Here is a 19,701-nt window from a genome sequence, read left to right on the forward strand (position 1 = left end):
GGCTCAGTGACATCTTCCATGGCCTTCAGGAGGGTGGGGAGGAACTCCATGGCAGACCAGGCACCCCTGTGTGCCAAGCCCTGGGCCCTACCCCCAGCATCGGCCCAGTCGTCTATCAGCTGGCTTTAGCACTCCTGGGCATCGGCAAACCAGATGGAGCCGAGTCTTATTAAAAGTGTGGGACACAGACCCCAGAGAGGAACGGGTGCCTACTGGATTGACCCAGACCATGGCCCTGGATGTCCCGACCGCCAGAACTGTAAGCAATGTCTCCTGCTGTTTACAAGCCCCTGCTCTGTGGTACTGTGCTATAAAAACCCGAATAGACAGTGAGACCTGGACGTGGACTATGGCTTACTGAAGAGTGGATCATTTTAAATGGCTTCAAATATTCTTCTGGAAGCCTACATGAAAGTCAGGGGTGATGGTGTGTGTCATTAAACCGGGCACTGGGGAGGGTGAGGCAGGAGGGTGCCTTAGCTTGGAAAACAAACACAAACTATTTCAATAAAAATATATGTGGGATCAGAGCTGCAGAGATGGGCCAACAGTCAAGAGCACCGGATGCATTTCAGAATTGTCTATAACTCCAGTTCCGGGAACCCAACACCCTCACACAGGCATATATGCAAATACAAAGTAAAAATAACTAAATCATGACTATACTCTGTGTATTTACAAATGAGGTGAAGATGCCAGTCTGTGGCCTGCTACCCTCTAGCACATGGGCTGCCAACCAAAGGTGATAAGCGGCCACTACTGGTTTTCCTTTCATGCTTTTTTGTGGGGACATTTTGTCTTCCATTTGTCACCGCACTTCTCAAGAGAGGGAGATTTGTTCCTATTGCTGGGACACTCGGAGAGGAGCCCCCCTTGGCCTCTATCAGGCAGGAGACATAAATTCTGCTGTCACCCTACAATGCATAGGACAGTCCTGCCAAACGACGATCCAGGCAGAATCCACCTCGCCAGCTTCACCCTCCCCCACCCTCAACCACGGGGGGCGGGGGGCACGGGAGAGGCATCCCAGCTCAAAGCCCACCACCTGTCATGGTGGCACATGAGTATGATACCCGCACTCAGGAGGCTGAGGCAGGAGGATCAATTTTGATGCCAGTATGGGCTACATAACAACAGCAACAACAGAAGCCCCACGCTGCCGCCCACGCTGCCCACACACCACAGGAGGGGGAGGAGAGACCTGTCCTGTCCGCCCTACCTTTCCAGGGAGTGCAAGAATTCCGTCATGCAGGTTCTGAACATCGCGTCTGCCACGTTCAAGGCCCCACACACCACCCCGAGCATGATGTCCGGCTTCTCTGCCTAAGAAAGACTCCCGGGTCTCAGTACCTGCAGGAAGCATGGATCTCCGCTCCCGCCCCGCTCCCGCCCCGCCCCGCCCCGCCCCCTGCCCCGCCCCCGCGCTGGGGGGAGGGGCCGAGAGGCAAAGCAGAAGAAATCCACCTGCCTCTGCCTCCCAAGCGCTGGGATTAAAGGCGTGCGCCACCACCGCCTCTCACCTGCACCCGCTGAGCGATGAGGTGGTCCAGCCACCCCGTGTCGATATCATTGTTCTGGAAGCTCTCCGTCTCCAGAAGGTTGACGAGATATTCCACAGTGGTCCGGAAGTCACCCCGGATGGACAGCTCCTTCAAAGCCACCACCATGTTCCTGGAGAGACACAGGACTGGTTTCCACACTTACCCACAAGTTCCTAGGAAGTTTGTGATACATTTCTCAGAGCATCTGAGAGCACAGGAGTCGTGTGAAGTGGCTGATTGACCTTACTTGAGTAACTTAACCAACCCGGGGCCTCAGATACCTCATCCAAAAAAATGGGGTGATAACCCTGTCACCTGCAGTACTTGAGGGTTTAAAAAATGATGCTCTATATAACGCAGTCGCAGCCCAGAGTTTAGATCATCCTGAAATGTAATGATTCACAGGGAGGGGTGGGGCCTCTATGACTGAGAGCAAGTTCTATCTCCCCTTGGTTTATTCACATCTTCTGTCTCATAAAAATCACTTCTCGCCCCCTGGCTGCTCTGTCCAAGTGTGTCTGTTACCCCAGGCTCAGCACCACATAGACTGCATGGCTGTAGGCCCACAGCGAATGCCTTTGGGGAAAGGCGTCAGGATGAGGTATACTCCTGAAGAGGGCGCTCCAAGCCGTGACAGCGCCCCCGTGGGTGAAGAGCCGCTATGGGCAAAGGCAGTCACAGTTATGTTTAAACATTGGGAAAATTAAAAAGATGCAGCGAGGTCAAATGAAGGTGTGTCAACTGGTCGCAGCTCGGTCTCAGGACCTGAATCTGTACGTGATGCGACTAGGTGACTCAGGAAGACCAAAGCAGCTGTCACAGATGGCTTGACTGTAGCGCTGAGCAGGGAGCCAATCGTGGAGTCCGGCAAGCGCTTTCCTCTGCTAGACTCTGACAGCGGTAAAAGCAGAAGTCTCTAAGTCTGCAGCAGCTGCAGCAGCTGCAGACAGCGCCACAGTCTGAGCCTCGCTGGAGCACGCTGGGTCCAATTCCTCCCGTTAACTAAGTCTCATTTGCTGTAAGTCTCCCCCAACCGGCTCAGAGGACCTCAGTCTGCCACAAAACATGATTGAAATGAATTAGCCTAAGCCGACCGAGGGGCGCCACCACAGAGACTGTCAAACTCAACTAAATTAGCTCACGGTTAAACAGCCAGACCAGAGTGTAACGCTTTTTAAGTGAAATACTCCCGGTGCCTTTGGAGGCCTTATGCTCTGAAGAGTGGTTAGCTGGCTGCACAGGATGTTTAATTACAACAGGAAGTGGGTTTTGCCTTCCTAGGCCCCTGTGGAGATGGGAGATGTTAAGAGGAGAGACAAGGGGAGTATCTGGTTAATGTCAATTTCTCAATCTTCTGTAACTGTGACAGGATCTGGCTAAGCAGGGATCACCGGCGACATCACAAGCTTGGGGTGGAGAGCAGGGAGCAGCAGGGTCCCCAGAAGAAACTGGGTCTTGGAGTGACGATGGTGTGGAAACTACTTATGGGGTGTTAAAGGTGCCCTTCTGTCTCCTGAGTGAGTACTGGGCACCCTTTAGACACCTTCCGATGGTCTAGGGTCTCAGTGAAGTCAGCCCTCTTGCATGCTCAAGACCCAGTAGCCTTGGTCGACCCCCTGCTCTTCACAGCAGGCTCCAACAGAGGAAGAGACCTGTTCTTGAACTTCAGCATTTAAAATGGTAAGTGATGCACAAGGGAGGATTTGTGTGTGTGTGTGTGTAAATGTGTGGGTCTGAGGGGTGTATGTGTGTGCGTGTGTGTGTGTGTGCAGGTGCATGCAAATGTGTTGGTCAGAGGAGTGTGTGTGTGTGTGTGTGTGTGTGTGCAGGTGCATGCAAATGTGTGGATCAGAGGAGTGTGTGTGTGTGTGTGTGTGTGTAAATGTGTGGGTCTAAGGAGTGTATGTGTGTGTGTATATGTGTGTGTGTGTGTGCAGGTGCATGCAAATGTGTGGATCAGAGGAGTATGTGTGTGTCTGTGTGCAGGTGCATGCAAATGTGTGGGTCAGAGGAGTGTGTGTGTGTGTGTGTGTGTATGTGTGCAGGTGTATGCACACCATTGCAAGTATATATAGGTCAGAGGAGTCTGTGTGTGTGTACACACATTTGTGTATGTGTGAGTGGGGGGAGGGCTACATGTACCTCTAGCTCCCTTGTGGAATCTGGGGTCAAATTCAGGTGATCAGGTGAAATTTGTGAATGTTTCCTAAAACTGGGGAGCAGGGTTGGAGGGAAGGGAAAAGGAAGGGAAGGGAACGGGAGATACTGACGAAATGGCCTCTTCACGGTTCTCGCCCCAGGAGAAGCAGTGCCCAAACTGGGAATCAGCGAACTCGTGCAAGCCCCCGGCAGCGGCCACGCTGAAGTAACCCCACACGTTCTTGTTGCTGCGGAAGTTCAGCTCCTGCACTGTCCCGGAGCTCGGCTTAAAACCCTGGAGCCCAGACAGAGGAAAAAGAGTAACAGAAGCCATTTCCGTGAGCACGTGGTTAGGGAGACAGCCCAGTCCGCAAACAGCACGGACTTGTGCGCAGGATGAAGGACCTGGGTTCAATCCCCACAACACTCATAGACTGGACATTCTCATTGATAAAAAGGCAAGCGAAGAGAGGAAAGGATGCTCAGTGGTTAGGACTGCTGCCTGCTCCTGCCAGGACCCTGGGTTTGGTTCCCAGTACCAACATGGCTGCTTGTAAACATATGTGACTCCAGTTTCAGAAGATCTGAAACCCTCTTTCAGTCTCCTCAGGTACCCGGCCCACGTAGGGTGCACACACATGCATGCAGGCAAAACACTCATATGCATAAAACAGAATATATATATATATATATATAAATTTTAAGTAAGCTAGGTACGGTAGCACCTAGGTCTTTAATACTAGCACTCAGGAGGCAGAGGCATGCATGCGCGTGAGTGCGCATGTGTGTGTGTGTGTGTGTGTGTGTGTAAAAAGTGGAAGACAGATTGTAGTAGAAAAGCACTCACAAGTTGTCTTCTGACCTCTATGTGCTCATTGTGGTTCCCATGCACACAGACAATAAATATTAAAAAGATGTAGTTTTTAAAAGTGGCAGCATTGTGCTGGGATGGGGCTGAACACCCACCCTGCTGTCTGTCACAGCTGGGGTTTGATTTGCAGCCAAAAATCTGAACAAGAAAAATGGGGGCTTGCCTACATTCCTTGAACATGGCAAGATTTTAACATTACACGGTGACAGACGTAAATGGAAATATCATGACTCCCGACTAGCAGGCCCAGTTAAAAATACTTTGAAGCTGGGTGTGGTGGCACACGCCTTTAACCCCAGCACTGAGGAGGCAGAATCAGGCAGATCTCTGTGAGTCTGAGGCCAGAGTTATTATAGAAAGACCTTGTCAAACACACACACACACACACACACACACACACACAAAACCTTTAATTAAAAAATAAAACACAAAGGTCTGGAGAGATGGCTCAGTGGTTAAGCACACTGTTCTTCCAGAGGTCCTGAGTTCAAATCCCAGCAACTACATGGTGGCTCAAAACCATCTGTAATAGGATACGATGCCCTCTTCCGGGGTGTCTGAAGACAGGGACAGTGTATTCATAACACACACACACACACACAGAAACCAGAGGAGACTGGTGAGACCCAGAACAATGCAGGGTCAGAGGTATGAAAGCAATGAAGCAAGCCAAACTGTTTTAAGACCCCAGGAAGAACAAGCCTCAAGAGGCTCCCTAAAAGATAGGACACTATAGCAAAAAGCACAGAAACCCCAGAATCGAGCTTCGAATTTGGCTACACACGCCAAAGATGGGACCCGTGTGGAGTCAGGAATGGCTTACCTGGCGCCAGCAGGCTGGAACATGCCCACCACCCAGTGAGGTCATGGGAGTGAGGGGCTGTGTGACGGGCTTGCTGGAACCCAAAGCCATGACTGATAGCTTCTACCCCAAGTTGCTTGGGTATAACTGAGAATTCTGGGAGCCTGTATACCCACACCAAAGACCAGGGCCCAGCCTTTGCCCTGAGTCTGCGGTTGGCGGACACAGGGGACCCACACTTGCCTCGTCTGGGTTCTCACTGGTGATCCTGGCCGCAATGACGTGGCCCCGGGGAATGGGAGGGCTCAAAGGGGTCTCAAAAGGAATGGGGGTGACCCCCCAGGGAGACTCTCCATACAGAAGCCGTATGTCCTTCAGCCTGTGCAGGGGCACGCCCATGGCGATCTAAGGAAAAAAATATCCTAAGGTCAGTGTGCTAGGATCCTGGCCCTGAGACGTGGAAAGAAACACGGACGTGAAGAAGAGGAGGCTCAGTCAACACTTCCAGATATACTGAGCCCATAACATCTACACAGGGCTGTGTGCAGTGGGACGGGAGAGGAAAGTCAACTGTCCAGTCAGAAAGCTGAGGCAGGAGGATCACAAGCTCCAGACCACACTGGGATAGCCTGGGGGGCAGGCACAAGGGAAGACTTGACTTGCGTGTGGAGCCTCATGCCAGGAGAAGCCCCACCATTAAGTCTGAGGCTAGCCTATGGAGAGAAGCCACAGGCCGGTGGGATGGTCAGAGAGGCTTCATGAAAGCAACAAGAAAAGCCAGGTGTGCCGCAGCCTCCACGCAAGCACGTGGTGGAATTCAGCCTCTCAAAGGGAATTTTCTGCAAAAATGCTTAGTGTGGATTGAACCAGGAAGAGAACCAAACTGACATCCAGACTGAACGCTCAAAATACCGATTTTGGGCCAGTGAGATGGCTCAGCAGATCGAGGTGACTGCTGCCAAGCCTGACGACCTGAGTTCAGTTCTCAGGGCCCACGTGGGGGAAGGAGAGATCCTACTCACATCTTCTGACATGGCATGACATACTCGAAGTCACAGTCACACACAACACATTTGCCAACATTCACATACAACACACAGGCTCACATTTGCACATGACACACATCCTCACAGTCACACACACACATACACACACACATGCTCACATTCACATGACACAAGTGTTCAGCCACATGACACACGTGACATGACAAGCTCACATTCCCACATGCAAGCGTAAATAAGTCAATGTCTTAAAAAATATATATCACCAGTCTCACATGAGGCCCTGGGGTCCCACAATGAGCACCCCCAAAAAGGTCGGTATTAAGACCGTAAAGGAAGAGACTGGGGAATGTTCCAGATATGAGACTGCAGGTGACAGGCTAGGGGACTGGGCATCTGGGTTGGATCTGAATCCATTAAACTCCTGTGGGCTACAACCCTGACACTGTGGCAGATCACCTGGATCCTTTACACAGCCACATTGGGGGGAGGGGCGGCCGCAAGGTTCAGCCCCACCTGTTGGTTCATAACCCTCTCTGCCCCTCCACAGAGGTCGGGCCACACAGGCCACAGGCTCATCTCCCAGCCACCTTCCCAAAGCCAGAGCCTCAGCTACTGTTCACCTGTAATACAGCGAGGCCTGGGGTGGGAACAGCTGTCTGGGGTCCCTCACCAGGGAGAACTTGCTCTGCCTGGGGACCCTCTTAGTAGTCAAATGCTCCCACAGACCATTTGGTTCCTGTCATTCCCTACTGGGTCCTGCCTGTTGGCCCATGTGTCTGATCTAATGCTCTCTCATCAGTCCGATCCTTGCGCTCTAGCCTTTAAAACTTAATAAAACAAATCCCTTCAAACCCCAATTCTCCCTGGGAAACATGATGTGACCAAAACCGAGTGAAAAAGGAAATCTTATGCCGGGTGGTGGGGGCGCACGCCTATAATCCCAGCACTTTGGAGGTAGAGGCAGGCGGATTTCTGAGTTTGAGGCCAGCCTGGTCTACAGTGAGTTCCAGGACAGCCAGGGCTATACAGAGAAACCCTGTCTCGAAAAAGAAAGGAAGGAAGGAAGAAAAGAAGAGAAGAGAAATGAAAAGAAAAGAAAAGAAAAAAAGAAAAGAAAGAAAAGAAAAAAGAAAAGAAAAGAAAAGAAAAGAAAAGAAAAGAAAAGAAAAGAAAAGAAAAGAGAGAAAGGAAATCTTCCTCCTTTTCTGTAAAAAGCTGTTAGGGAAGCCCCGCCCCCCGGGTTTAGAGTTAGGGAAGCCACGCCCCCCCGAGTTTAGAGTTGGAGAGCACCGCCCATTTCTCAGGTTCTCACCTGCAACTGAGCAGCGGGCAGGTTGACATCTGCGATCATTTCCGTGCACGGATGCTCCACCTGCAGGCGTGGATTCAGCTCCAGGAAGTGGAAGCTGCCATCCTGGCTGTATAGGTACTCCACAGTCCCCGCGCTCACATAACCCACGGTCTTGGCCAGGAGGACGGCACACTGCAGAGACAGAGGCCAAGCAGCTCTCTCGGGTCATTATGAATGTCAGCACCTGTCCCCTCCCCGGGGCACACCGAGGACCTGCCACGTGGGAATCCTCCGTGACTGGTGACCAGACACATCTGTGCAATGCTGAGATCACCACCTTCCAGCCGCCATGGCTGTAGCGAGCTCTGCCGAGCTCTGCGGAGCTGCCCCAAGCCCACTCGCCAAAGGCACCTGTTCCATGAACTCAAACACGGCAGGAGCTGCGATGGTGGCCGGAGCCTCCTCGATGATCTTCTGGTGCCGCCTCTGGATGGAGCAGTCTCGTCCGAACAGGGACACAGCGTTTCCATACTGATCCGCCAGGACCTGGACCTCTAGGTGCCGAGCGTTCTGGGCCAGCTTCATGAGAAAGATCGGGGAACCTGGGATCTCACTCTGCACCTGTCGGGGAGGCACGGGTGGTGTCGGATCACAGAGGATCCAGCTCTGGAAGCTTCTGGAAGTTAAACAATGGCGGTGATGTGGGCAGGGGCTACCGCTATGCGCCACTCCTTCTCCAGTTTCATTTTAATTCCAACAGACACGTGGTATACTTTCTCATCATTTTAAAGTCAAACACTGTAAAACAGGGCACCATTCCCCACCGCCATGTGACATACGGTGTTCATACCCTGTTCGGTTCCTGAAATCTCAGCACCCAAGAGACTAAAGCAGGAAGACTATTCTAAGTTTAGGGCCAGCCTGGGCTACATGCGGAATACAAGCCTAGCTTTAGCTATACAGAAAGTTCAAGACCAGGCTGAGCTACCCAGCAAACACAATCAACAGAACCCCGCTGAGTTTAGTTTTCTGGGTGTGTAGCTGTGTGGTGTCGATAATTAATGTACTGTGCACTTGAAATCTGCTCAAATAAATCTCATCACTCTTCAAAAACACACATAAGCACACGAGGTGACCGACTTGGCCGCGAGAATCACCCCAGAGAATATATGCAGGACGGAACGTCACACTGAACAGCTTAAACATATACAGCTTTATCTGTCAATACAGACCCACAGAGGGGTGGGGTACGCACGCAGGCTACTTTCCTTCCACACATTCTGCAGCACACAGAACACTTCATTAGATAAAAAGCGCATGGGGTGGAGAGGGATGGGCACCAGCCCTGCTGCAGCTCAAAGTTTTCTAGACGTTCTTCCTGAAGTTCTTCTCAGCTGAGCTGGCACAGTGTGGCAGAGGAGCTGCTGTCAGGATACATCACTCACCCGTGCCCAGAGCTCAGCCATGGGGAACGCTTTCTAGAAAATTCTCAAAGTGTGTTGTCAGGACTTTACTAAGTCCCTCTCCAGTGAGCTGCTGCTGCTGTCAGAGTGTCACTGTAACTCTAGCTGGCCTTGGGCTCTGCGCACTAGTACAGACTGTACTCATGCTTCTAACTCCAGTCCCAGGCCCTCTGCTGGCCTCTGTGGGCACCAGGCAGACACGTGGTACAGATGGACTGGCACACAAAACACCCCTTGCGATAGTTTGTATATGCTCGGCCCAGGGAGTGGCACTATTTAAAAGTGTGGCCTTGCTGGAGGAGGTGTGGTCTAGTTGGAGTGGGTGTAGCTTCTTTGAAGTGGGTGTGGCCTCATTGGAGTGGGTGTGTCATTGTGGGCGTGGGCTTTAAGACCCTCATCCTAGCTGCCTGGAAGCCAGTCTTCTCCTAGCAGCCTTCAGATGAAGATGTAGAACTCTCAGCTCCTCCTGCACCATGCCTGCCTGGATGCTGCCATGTTCCTGCCTGGATGATAATGGACTGAACTCTGAACCTGTAAGCCAGCCCCAATTAAATGTTGTCCTTCTAAGAGCTGCCTTGGTCATGATGCCTGTTCACAGCTGTAAAACCCTAAGACACCCCTACACATAAAATAAAACTTAAGGGGAAAAAAAAGAGTCGCAGTTATCTTAAGCAACATAAAACCCTTCTCCCAAGCATGGAGGTGGGAGGGGGCTGGAGAAGGGGGATGGGACGCTGAAGGTTGAGCTGTAGCTCACTGGTATAGCTTAGCACCCGCGAGTTGTCTCCTGCTCCCCTCACTGGAAAAAGAAGGCTGATCAGCACAAGTCAAACATGCACCATCTCTTACGGGCCTGCGGCCTGGAAGCACCAGGCATGAGGGCATTGCCTGTCAAAGGTATTCGCAGAGGAAAGCAAAGTAAACACAGAGGTCACGCCAACAGGAAAACTGAGCATCTAGACACTTTAAAACAACTCCAGGCAGAGCCAGCCTGGTCTACAGAGTGAGTTCCCAGAGACACCCTAAGGCGCAGACCCGCCCCCCTGAAGAGAGGCTGCAAAGGTAGCAGGCGCTGTGGGCTTGTGAGCAGTGATGTGCCCATCAGCTTCAGAAGACACCACAAGGTGGGTGTGCGATTCCCCGGCAGAGAGCAGGCCTAGAAGGTGAGAGACCTCGTGCCCCACTCCAGCACCACTGCCAGAAAAAGAAAAAGGAAAAAAGAGCTGGGGAGGTGGCTCAGTGGTGTGGGGTCTGAGTTCAAATCCCAGAACCCACATAAGCAGTAGCGCACTTGTCTGTAACCCCAGCACCCCAGGACAGGAGGACACCTGGAAGTCCTCATGTTCATAGGCAACCAGCCTAGCGTGCACAGCCGCAAAAACAGTTCGTGAGCCTGTCTCCAGGAGGAGCGGCAGCTGAGGTGTCCGGGAGCTTGGCTTCTGTGCGGTTCTTCTTTCTTCCCCGTCTCCACCCTTCCAACCCCTAACACAAGGTAAGAGAGAAAGAGACCCCTGAATAGAGTCGGGGTCAGAAAGGGGGTGACCAGCATCATTGTTAGACTGCTTCCTGCTGATCAGGGGCATCGAGGTCCTTCGGGCAAGTTTGAGCTTCACTGTCAGGACACCCGATTTCTTCTTCTTGTTTCTTCTTTGCACCCAACTAGTGCTCCACTACTTAATGAAAGTCAACAAACAAACAATGACCCTCTGGGGTAACATTTACAGACCCTCTGAAAAGTTCCCAGAATTCCCAGTGTCACACAATCGCAAAAATGATCTGCAGCCAGCAAAACCACACCTCCACATGAGGCAAATCACGGACAGGCTGAAGCAACCCCATACCCCACACCTGAGAGTAAAATGAAAACATGCTCTTAGAATATTTCTGTGGGTTTTTGTTTTGATTTGTTTTTTTGGTTTTTGAGACAGGGTTTCTCTGTATAGCCCTGGCTGACCTAGAACTCACTCTATAGACCAGGCTGGCCTCGAACTCAGAAATCTTCCTGTCTCTGCCTCCCAAGTGCTGGGATTAAAGGCATGAGCCACAGCTGCCCAGCCTATTTCTGTGCTTTTTAAAGAAACTAAAACTCTCACTACAGTGCATGCACATACATACTCAAACTCACACACACACACACACACACAGCAAACAAACAAACAACAAAAACCAGCTATAAACCCAGCCCCTGCAAATGTGGTCCTGGCTTTGGGGGATGCTGCTAATCAAAGCCACCACCAGAGAATGGACGGAAGCAATCCCAAAGACAGGGAAGGCACCAGGCAGCGCTCACTTGTCGGAAGAGCATCGGGAAGTCCTCTGCACTCTCAGCCTTGCGGATTCCTTTGCCTCCTCCACCTTCGGAGGCTTTGATCATCAAAGGAAATCCTACTTTTTCTGCTGCCTGAGGAAGAAGGACAGACAGACAGACCACTTTAAAGGTGGGACGAGTCCAACGCCAGGGCTGAGGGAAGCTTACATCACACTGGCCTGCAGTTACCACGCAGAGCCTGCACATCTGCTGCTACCTGCAAGCCTTCATCCACATCCTTCACACAGCCTTGCTCGTAAACGTCTTCTGGGACGCTGATGCATTTGCCCTGCTGCCGGCTGTCCCCTGTCCACTCCACTGTGAGACCTGGGGGGGACAAAGAGAGTTGTGTCCTTCTCAGGACAGCAGGAACACAGCCCAGTGGCCACACCCAAGAGTCTCAGGACCCTGAATGATGCTTAAGTCGATGCTTAAGAAACATCGACGGGGTTATGCATACTTGCCACTCCTCCAGGGGACCTGGGTTCCCATTGCAGTACCCGAGTCAGGCAGCTCCCAGCAGCCTCAAACCCCAGCTCCAGACAGTCTGACAGCCTCTGTGGTCTCCTCAGGTACTACACACATCACACACACGCAGACACACACTCAGACACACACACAGACACAAACTTACACATGCAGATACATGCACACACAGACACACACTCACACATACAGAAATGTGCACACAACACACAGACACATACACACATACAGACACACACTCATGTACAGACACATGCACACACACATACACATACACATCAACACATGCACACAAACACACATACTCACACATGCAGAAACATGTGAGCACACACAGAGACACATACACACACACACATACAAACACAAGCACACAGACACACACACTCATGTACAGACACATGCACACACACATATACACCAATGCATGCATACAAACACACACACTCACACATGCAGAAACACGTACACACAAAGACACATACACACACTCACACATACAGATACAAGCACACAGACACACACACTCATGTACAGACACATGCACACACACATACACACCAACACATGCATACAAACACACACACTCACACATGCAGAAACATGCACACACAGAGACACATACACACACTCACATATACAGACATATGCACACACACAGATACAGACACAAACACACACTCATATATACAGACACATACACATACATACACATAGACACATGCACACATGAAGACATACATTCTCACACACTGAGACACACACAGACACATGAACACACATAAACAAACACACACACAGACATACATTTACACACATGCACACACATGCCACACACACACTCACACACTCACACAGACATGTGCACATACCCACTCACACACACTAATAACTTTAAAAATCTTTAAAACAAAACACACCGAGCAAGAGGGTCTGCATCTGGACAGCGTCCCCAACCGCCCTAGGGGCCACTTCTCGGGTCCCACTTTCCAAAACCATGTGAAGATTTAACTAACTTTCCATACTGGGAATTTTTCACCCTTTAGAGGAAAACTATCACACTAAGTAGCAAAACCTTGACATTTTTTGTGTTTGCTTTTAATCTGCCCTAGAGGCTCTACTTTGGGGGTTCATCCCAAGAGGATTAAGATCGCACCTAGTTAAAACAAATGAGGTAATGGCCTAAGTTATAGATGAAGTAGATCACACCATATCCACACGATAACCTTCGGCTCAGGCCCAGAGGTGGGTGTGAGCCTGTCATCCAGCTATTCTGGAGGCTGAGGCAGGAGGATGGTGAGTCTAAGCTAGCCTGAAAAACTACAGCCCATCTCAAAACCAAATGCAAAAGGGTCAGGAAAAAGCTCAGGGTACAGTGTGCCACACACGTGCAAGGGGCTGGGCTCCATCCCCAGGACCACAGATACTCCAAGAGAAACAGCATGCAGGCCTCTCAGATGGCCCAGAGTCTATTTACTGGGATAGAAAAAAAAAAGGCCCTTACCACAAAAGAAGTCATAAAGTACTTGTTTTATATCTAGGGCTGGCCCTTGGGCTTCCAGACAATCCACCTGTCTCTGCTTCCTGTCTCTGTGCACGTGGGAGTGCTGAGACTGCAGTGTGCACGCTGAGACTGCAGTGCACACACGCATGCTGCTTTCTGTGGGTCTGGGACCCAACTCCACAGCTGGCAGGTGCTTTATTGCTGATCCAGCTCACCAGCCAGAGCCAGTTTTTTAAAGGATTTGCCTAAAAATAATGGCTGAGAAAGAGACATCCACAGTGCCAGTAAGTGTTCAGCACAGGAGTGTGCAGGACTCTTCTGTCTTCTTGTGTGTGTGTGTCTGTGTGTGTGTGTGTATTACTGTGTATGTTAGTGCAAGTAGCGTGTGTTAGTGCAAGTGTTAGAGTATACGTATGTATGTGTGCACGCACAAGCACATGTTAGTGTGTATGTTAGTGCAAATAGTGTCTGTTGGTACAAGTGTTAGTGTGTGTGATAGTGTGAATGTGTGTACATGTATGTGTAAGTATGTGTATGTTAGAATGTGTGTGCATGTGTTAGAGTGTGTATGTGCATGTGTTAGAGAGTGTGTGTGAATGTGTGTGTTAGAGTGTGTGTACAAGTGTATATGTGTATGTTACTGTGTATGTTAGTGCAAGTAGTGTGTGTTAGTGAAAATGTTAGTGCAAATAGTGTGTTAGTGTAGATGTTAGAGTGTGTGTTAATGTATGTATGTTAGTGTGTATGTTAGTGTATGTGTGTATGTTAGTGCAAGTGTTAAAGTGTGTATGTGATAGTGTGAATGTGTGTACATGTGTGTGTGTTAGAGTATGTGTGCATGTATTAGAGTATGTGTGTGTGTGTGTGTGTGTGTGTGTGTGTGTGTGGTGGCAGTATTTAAACCAGGCTCTCACACCGTAGCCCTCGGCTGGCCTGAGACCCACTGTGCAGCCCGAGCCTCCTGATTGCTGACATTACAGCCATGAGCCACCACGACCAGTACATGCTCTAAGTCCAACACAAGGTAGTCACATTCTTATTTGTCTAAAATTTTTAATTAAAAAAAAAATTTAAATACACATTCCCATCAGCCTGAAGGTCTGGAGTCTTACCGCTTCCGCTCCAGGGCAGGGTTGGGATCTGCAATGTCTGGGCTACGATGGTAGAGGCAATCTTGTCTCCCAGGGCCCACATGGCCTCACTGGGGGGACCTGGGGTGGCAGGAAGGAAGAATGGAAGGGGGTCAGCCACTGAGAGGCAGGAGTGTCAACCCGGGACTCGGGAGAGCAAGGAGATGGAGGGAGGCTCTCAGGCCCGCTGTCCCTCGCTCGTGGGGTGGGGGGGAAGGGGGGAAGGGGGGAGGACGTTTCCTCTGCTACCATGTAGGTCTGCTTCCAGCATCTAGACCTGGACCTTATCCGAGCAAAACCCGAGCTCGATGGCAGATGCCAGACTCACTGTGGGAGGAACCAAGCATCTGCAGGAAGGAGGCTCACTAGGGGCTCAAGGAGCCAGCCTGCGGCAGAGAGCTTGCCCGAGAGCTTGCCCTACGTGCCGGGACAGCCTGTGCAACCAGCGTCCCTCACCAAGTTCTCGATCTATGACCCAGCATGGTGGATTCAGCGACCACAGACCAGGAAGAGTGTTAACTGTACAGAACTTATTCAGACTACTCTCCCTTGCCTTGACGCCATAGAACCCAGCATGGGCGCTGAACCACATTACAGGTAACTAGAGATGGCTCGGGTACAAAGAGCCCCTGCAAAGACCATGCTGTTTTACAGAGGGGGCATCGACATCTGTGGGTGCTCCTGGAGCCCGAATCCTGAGCACACAGGGACTGCCTGTGTGCATACCAAACTGTCTAACTTGTCCACAAATGAAAATACCCAAAGCCACAGGCACCGCCAGACAGAGTCATTTTACCTAAGAGAAAGTGAGGGGTTTCTGGTCCTGCAAAAAGCAGCCCAAAAAAGATACAGCCCTCTCAGACACGGGATGATGGCACCTTATTACCAACAGAAACCTTAGCTCAGGGCGCTGCTCACCACATCCACCGCAATAACCACATCGATTCCTGTTGCCATAGGCAACACGCACTCAGGGTCTCCCGCCCCTGCTCACTAGCTCCTCCCAAGGAAGCAAACTGATCCTGTGCAAAGACACTGTGCAGGGGCACGGTCCCAACCTTACGGAGGGCGGAGCACGTTACCTAGGAAGGCAATCCCGTGTTTGCACAGCAGCTCTGGAAGTTTGGGGTTTTCCGAAGCGTGGCCCCAGCCAGCCCACACGGCCTGCAAACACAGAGGGACGTGAACAACAATCTTCCCACACCCTGCTTGCCACTGCACTGTTCCCGACACGCTGCTGTCTGGAACCGTAGGACGGGGCATCCCCATCCCGCCCCACCCCGTGGCCACCCTTGGGAGCTATGAACCATCATCACCTGCACGGGGATTCTCTTGGCAATGTCTATGATCAGCTCGACGTTGGCGTAGTTGTTGTTATTGGGCCCTCCTGGGACAGGAACGTACTGATCGGCCATCTTGATGTACTCTGCAGTGAAAGCAGAGAGGGTGGGAAGAAACGGGGAGAGGCAAGAACCGGTGAGGTGCAACACGTCCTGCCCTCGAGGACAGCCCTGAGGACTGCGAGTGACCGTGGGTATCGTCCACAAAATCGAAAGAAAATAAGAGTTTTAATTGTATGGCGGCGGCTACGCTTTGAGATAAAAGGGAAAAGGTCAGGATGGGTATTATTCCTACTTAAGGTCTGTCTTAATGTTTTATCATTAAGTAATTCAGTGTTTGTAGGTTGGTTTGGAGACTGGGTCTCTTGCAGCCTAGGCTAGCCTCAACTCTATGAAGCTGAGGATGGACCTCAAACTTCTGAGCTTCCTGCCTCTGCCTCCCAAGCATTGGAATTATAGTCAGATGCCACCTTGCCTGTTTTGTGTGTGTGTGTGTGTGTGTGTGTGTGTGTGTGTTATGAGGATTTGAACCTAGGGCCCCATACTTGTTGGGGTATCTTACAGACTGATCTACATCCCCAAGCCCACAATATTTTTATTGAGTGCAAAAAGTGCATAAAAAGCATTCAGCCCAGCACTTGGGAGGCAGAGGCAGGCAGATTTCTGAGTCTGAGGCCAGCCTGGTCTACAGAGTGAGTTCCAGGACAACCAGGGCTACACAGAGAAACCCTGTCTCGAAAACAAACAAACAACAAACAAACAAAAGGTATTTAGAAACAAAACCAGTTTGGTACATTGGTACATTGGTAGTGCTAAATCCATGCCAATTCCTAGGGATATCCGGAAAACCTTGAAATCACAGCATCACAAACAACTCCCCCTTGGTCCTTCCCGTGGGCTCTGGAAGTTCACTTCACTCTCCATAAATCCCACCCCCTAATGAGCTCTTCTGGGTGAAATTGCTCCCTGATTATCGTTTTTTAACTGGTTTGCTTTTCTTTTGGAAATGGCATTTGTGCATCCAGATTAGCCTCGAATGCTTGATTCTCCTGTCTTGGCCTGATTACAGATGCGGACCGATTTCTTTCCTTAGAAATACATCCAAGATGAATGAGGAGGGACAGCCACCAAGCAGTGTTTGCACCACAGAGTCAGACCCAATCCGAAGTCGAAGGTTGGTACATCAGACTGGAATCCCCCCAAATCCTGAAAAGGTCAGCGGTGAAATCTCCAGACAGAAGAAAGTCAGGCAGGGCCACGCCTCCCCCCAGCGTCAGTCAAGTCCCGAGCTTCGGGCACTGGAGACATTCTAGGAAACAAGTCTGACAGCAGCCGCCTTGTCTTCTCTGGGTTCTTACTTTATGTCGGAGAAGATAAATACAGCCACAAACTGGCCGGAAGAAACTAAACTAGGTTCTCCCTGAGAAGCCTTGGAGGCTGCGGAGAGGAAGGTGGGGGAGGGGAGGCACAGAGCGTGCTTTGAGGAGCAATTCAACAGCTTAAGCCTGCTGGGAGACCAAAGGAAGAGTGGTCCAGAACCCAAGACAGGGACCCAGACTTAGAGAGCAAGGCCGGGAGCCAACAGGAACCAAAGCACAAGGGAAACCGCCAATGTGATATGACAAGAGGCCCCATAGGAGAGCGCCCCCTGCTGGCTACGGGCTGCTATGCCATGGGGAACCTATCCCTGATTCAAAAAATCGAAAAAACAAAAACAAAAAAGGTGATATGCTCGCACGCACGCACGCAAAAAAGCACATAAACTGGAGCCAGTGAAAGAGATCCCATATCTCTGGGGTCCAGGATGGACCTGCCTGGGCAGGGTGGGGGAGGTGAGGGCTGGCCGAGCCGGGACAGCATGGAGTTGAGCTGAGCAGTCAAGTTTCGGTACCTGCGTTGGCCTTGAGATCCTCGGGCGTCACCATGACCACGAACCTGATGGCACGTTCATTGCGAAACATCTCGTAGGCCCAGCGGCGGATGGAGCGCATACACTTGACCGCAGCTATGCCATTGTTGGCGATGAGCACCTGGGGGAGACGCCATGAGTTGAGTCACCTCCTCAGTGTCACAGAGCCACTGTGTCAGAGCTGGGGCACAAATCACGATCTCTCCAAACCCGAACGTCCAAGAGCCCTTCCGCCTCTGCTGCATTGTCAATGCTGATTTGGTTTTGGTTTGATTTGGTTTTGCTTTGTTTATATAGATTTTTTTCTTTTTCTTAAGATTTCTTTTATTTATTTGTTTGGTTGGTTGGTTTGTTGGTTTTTCGAGACAGGGAGTTCAAGGCTGGCCTGATCTACAGAGCAAATTCCAGGAGATATATGTATATTATTTGTATATGAATATTTAAGACTATATCTGTATGCATGCACACATGTACATATGCATATACATCATATATATACACATATACATATACGAGTCGCCAATGGCTTCTGAGAGGGGGTTAAGAAGACCTTCCTTCCTGCATGATGTCCAATCCCAAGTGGTCACTCTGGGAGCCTGTACATAGGAATAACACTGAATGGACTCAGTAGTGTGTGTGTGCACATGTGTGTGTGTGTGCACATGTGTGTGTGCGCGTGCGTGCACGCGCATGTGTGTGTGTGTGTGTGTGTAGCAGTAATAATTAAAGAAGAGGTCATGAATTTGGGGAAGGGGGACACTGATGAGTTGGAGGGAGTGACAGGCAGACAGAGTGCTATGGAGAATGCTCTCACACAGACAAAAAAAAGTCCTGTAACAATAACTATACATTTTTGTTTGTTTGAGTTTCTTCAAGACAGCGTTTCTGTGTGTAGCCCTGGCTGTCCTGGAACTCACTCTGTAGACCAGGCTGGCCTCAGACTCAGCAATCCGCCTGCCTCTGCCTCCCAGAGTGCTGGGATTACAGGCGTGCGCCATCAATATTCAGCAACAATAATTTTGCATACACATACATAACAGGAGTTGAAGATTTAGCTCAGTGGTAGTGCATCTGCCTAGCATAAAGTTTAATCCTTGCAATGGTTTGTATATGCTGGGCCCAGGAAGGGGCACTATTAGAAGGTGTGGCCTTTGTGGAGTGGGTGTGGTCTTGTTGGAGTGGTGTGTCACTATGGGCATGGGATTTAAGACCCTCCTCCTAGCTATCTGGAAGTCAGTATTCTCCTAGCAGCCTTCAGATGAAGATGTAGAACTCTCAGCTCCTCCTGCACCATGCCTGCCTGGATGCTGCCATGTTCCCACCTTGATGATAATGGACTGAACCTCTGAACCTGTAGCCCAGCCCCAATTAAATGTGGTCCTTAGAAGAGTTGCCTTGGCCATGGTGTCTGCTCACAGCAGTGAATCCTGAGACAACCCTCCGGCACTAAGGAAAGACAGTAATTAGCATCTCTCGGGCCTGGAGAGTTGGCTCGGTGGCTAAGAGCCCTGACTGCTCTTTCCAGAGGACCCGGGTTCCGCTCTCAGCTCCTACACTGCAGATCTTTTATAAGCGTCTGTAGCTCCAATTCCAGGGGATCTAACACCCTTTTCTGGCCTCCGCACAAACTGCATGCACTGCACTGCATATACACATGCTGGCAAACGCTCATAACAGAAAATACACAAATCTTTTGAGCTGGCACTTGGGAGGCAGAAGCAGGCAGATTTTTATGAGTTTGAAGCCAACATGGTCTACATAGAGAGTTCCAGGACAGCCAGAGCTATGCAGTGAGACCCTGCCTCTGGAAAAAAAGGAATCCAGGCACAGTCTAGAAACTGAAGAAAGGTGTCAAGGTCACGGATAGCCTGACTGCAGAATGAAACCCTGTCTCAAAATACATAATACCA

The 19,701-nt window shown here is 50.6% G+C and overlaps 1 protein-coding gene across 6 annotated transcripts in view; it reads right to left on the reverse strand.

Moving 5' to 3' along the window:
• The window catches only part of Acacb (acetyl-CoA carboxylase beta), a 112,726-nt gene that overhangs the window by 53,469 nt on the left and 39,556 nt on the right, over positions 1-19,701 (reverse strand). For 5 of the 6 annotated variants that reach the window (XM_052169135.1, XM_052169137.1, XM_052169136.1 and 2 more), the window contains 12 exons: positions 17,774-17,912; positions 15,859-15,968; positions 15,625-15,706; positions 14,525-14,623; positions 11,640-11,749; positions 11,405-11,515; positions 8,063-8,272; positions 7,673-7,843; positions 5,597-5,758; positions 3,812-3,975; positions 1,521-1,671; positions 1,220-1,323 (listed from right to left, as the gene is read on the reverse strand). In XM_052169135.1, coding sequence (XP_052025095.1) covers positions 1,220-1,323; positions 1,521-1,671; positions 3,812-3,975; positions 5,597-5,758; positions 7,673-7,843; positions 8,063-8,272; positions 11,405-11,515; positions 11,640-11,749; positions 14,525-14,623; positions 15,625-15,706; positions 15,859-15,968; positions 17,774-17,912 — 1,613 coding nt within the window. Of the gene's footprint in view, positions 1-1,219; positions 1,324-1,520; positions 1,672-2,683; positions 3,018-3,811; positions 3,976-5,596; positions 5,759-7,672; positions 7,844-8,062; positions 8,273-11,404; positions 11,516-11,639; positions 11,750-14,524; positions 14,624-15,624; positions 15,707-15,858; positions 15,969-17,773; positions 17,913-19,701 lie in introns of those variants that run through there. The other variant, XM_052169140.1, reaches the window with a different exon arrangement.

Source organism: Apodemus sylvaticus, chromosome 22 (genome assembly GCF_947179515.1).
Source record: "Apodemus sylvaticus chromosome 22, mApoSyl1.1, whole genome shotgun sequence".
Lineage (NCBI taxonomy): Eukaryota > Metazoa > Chordata > Mammalia > Rodentia > Muridae > Apodemus > Apodemus sylvaticus.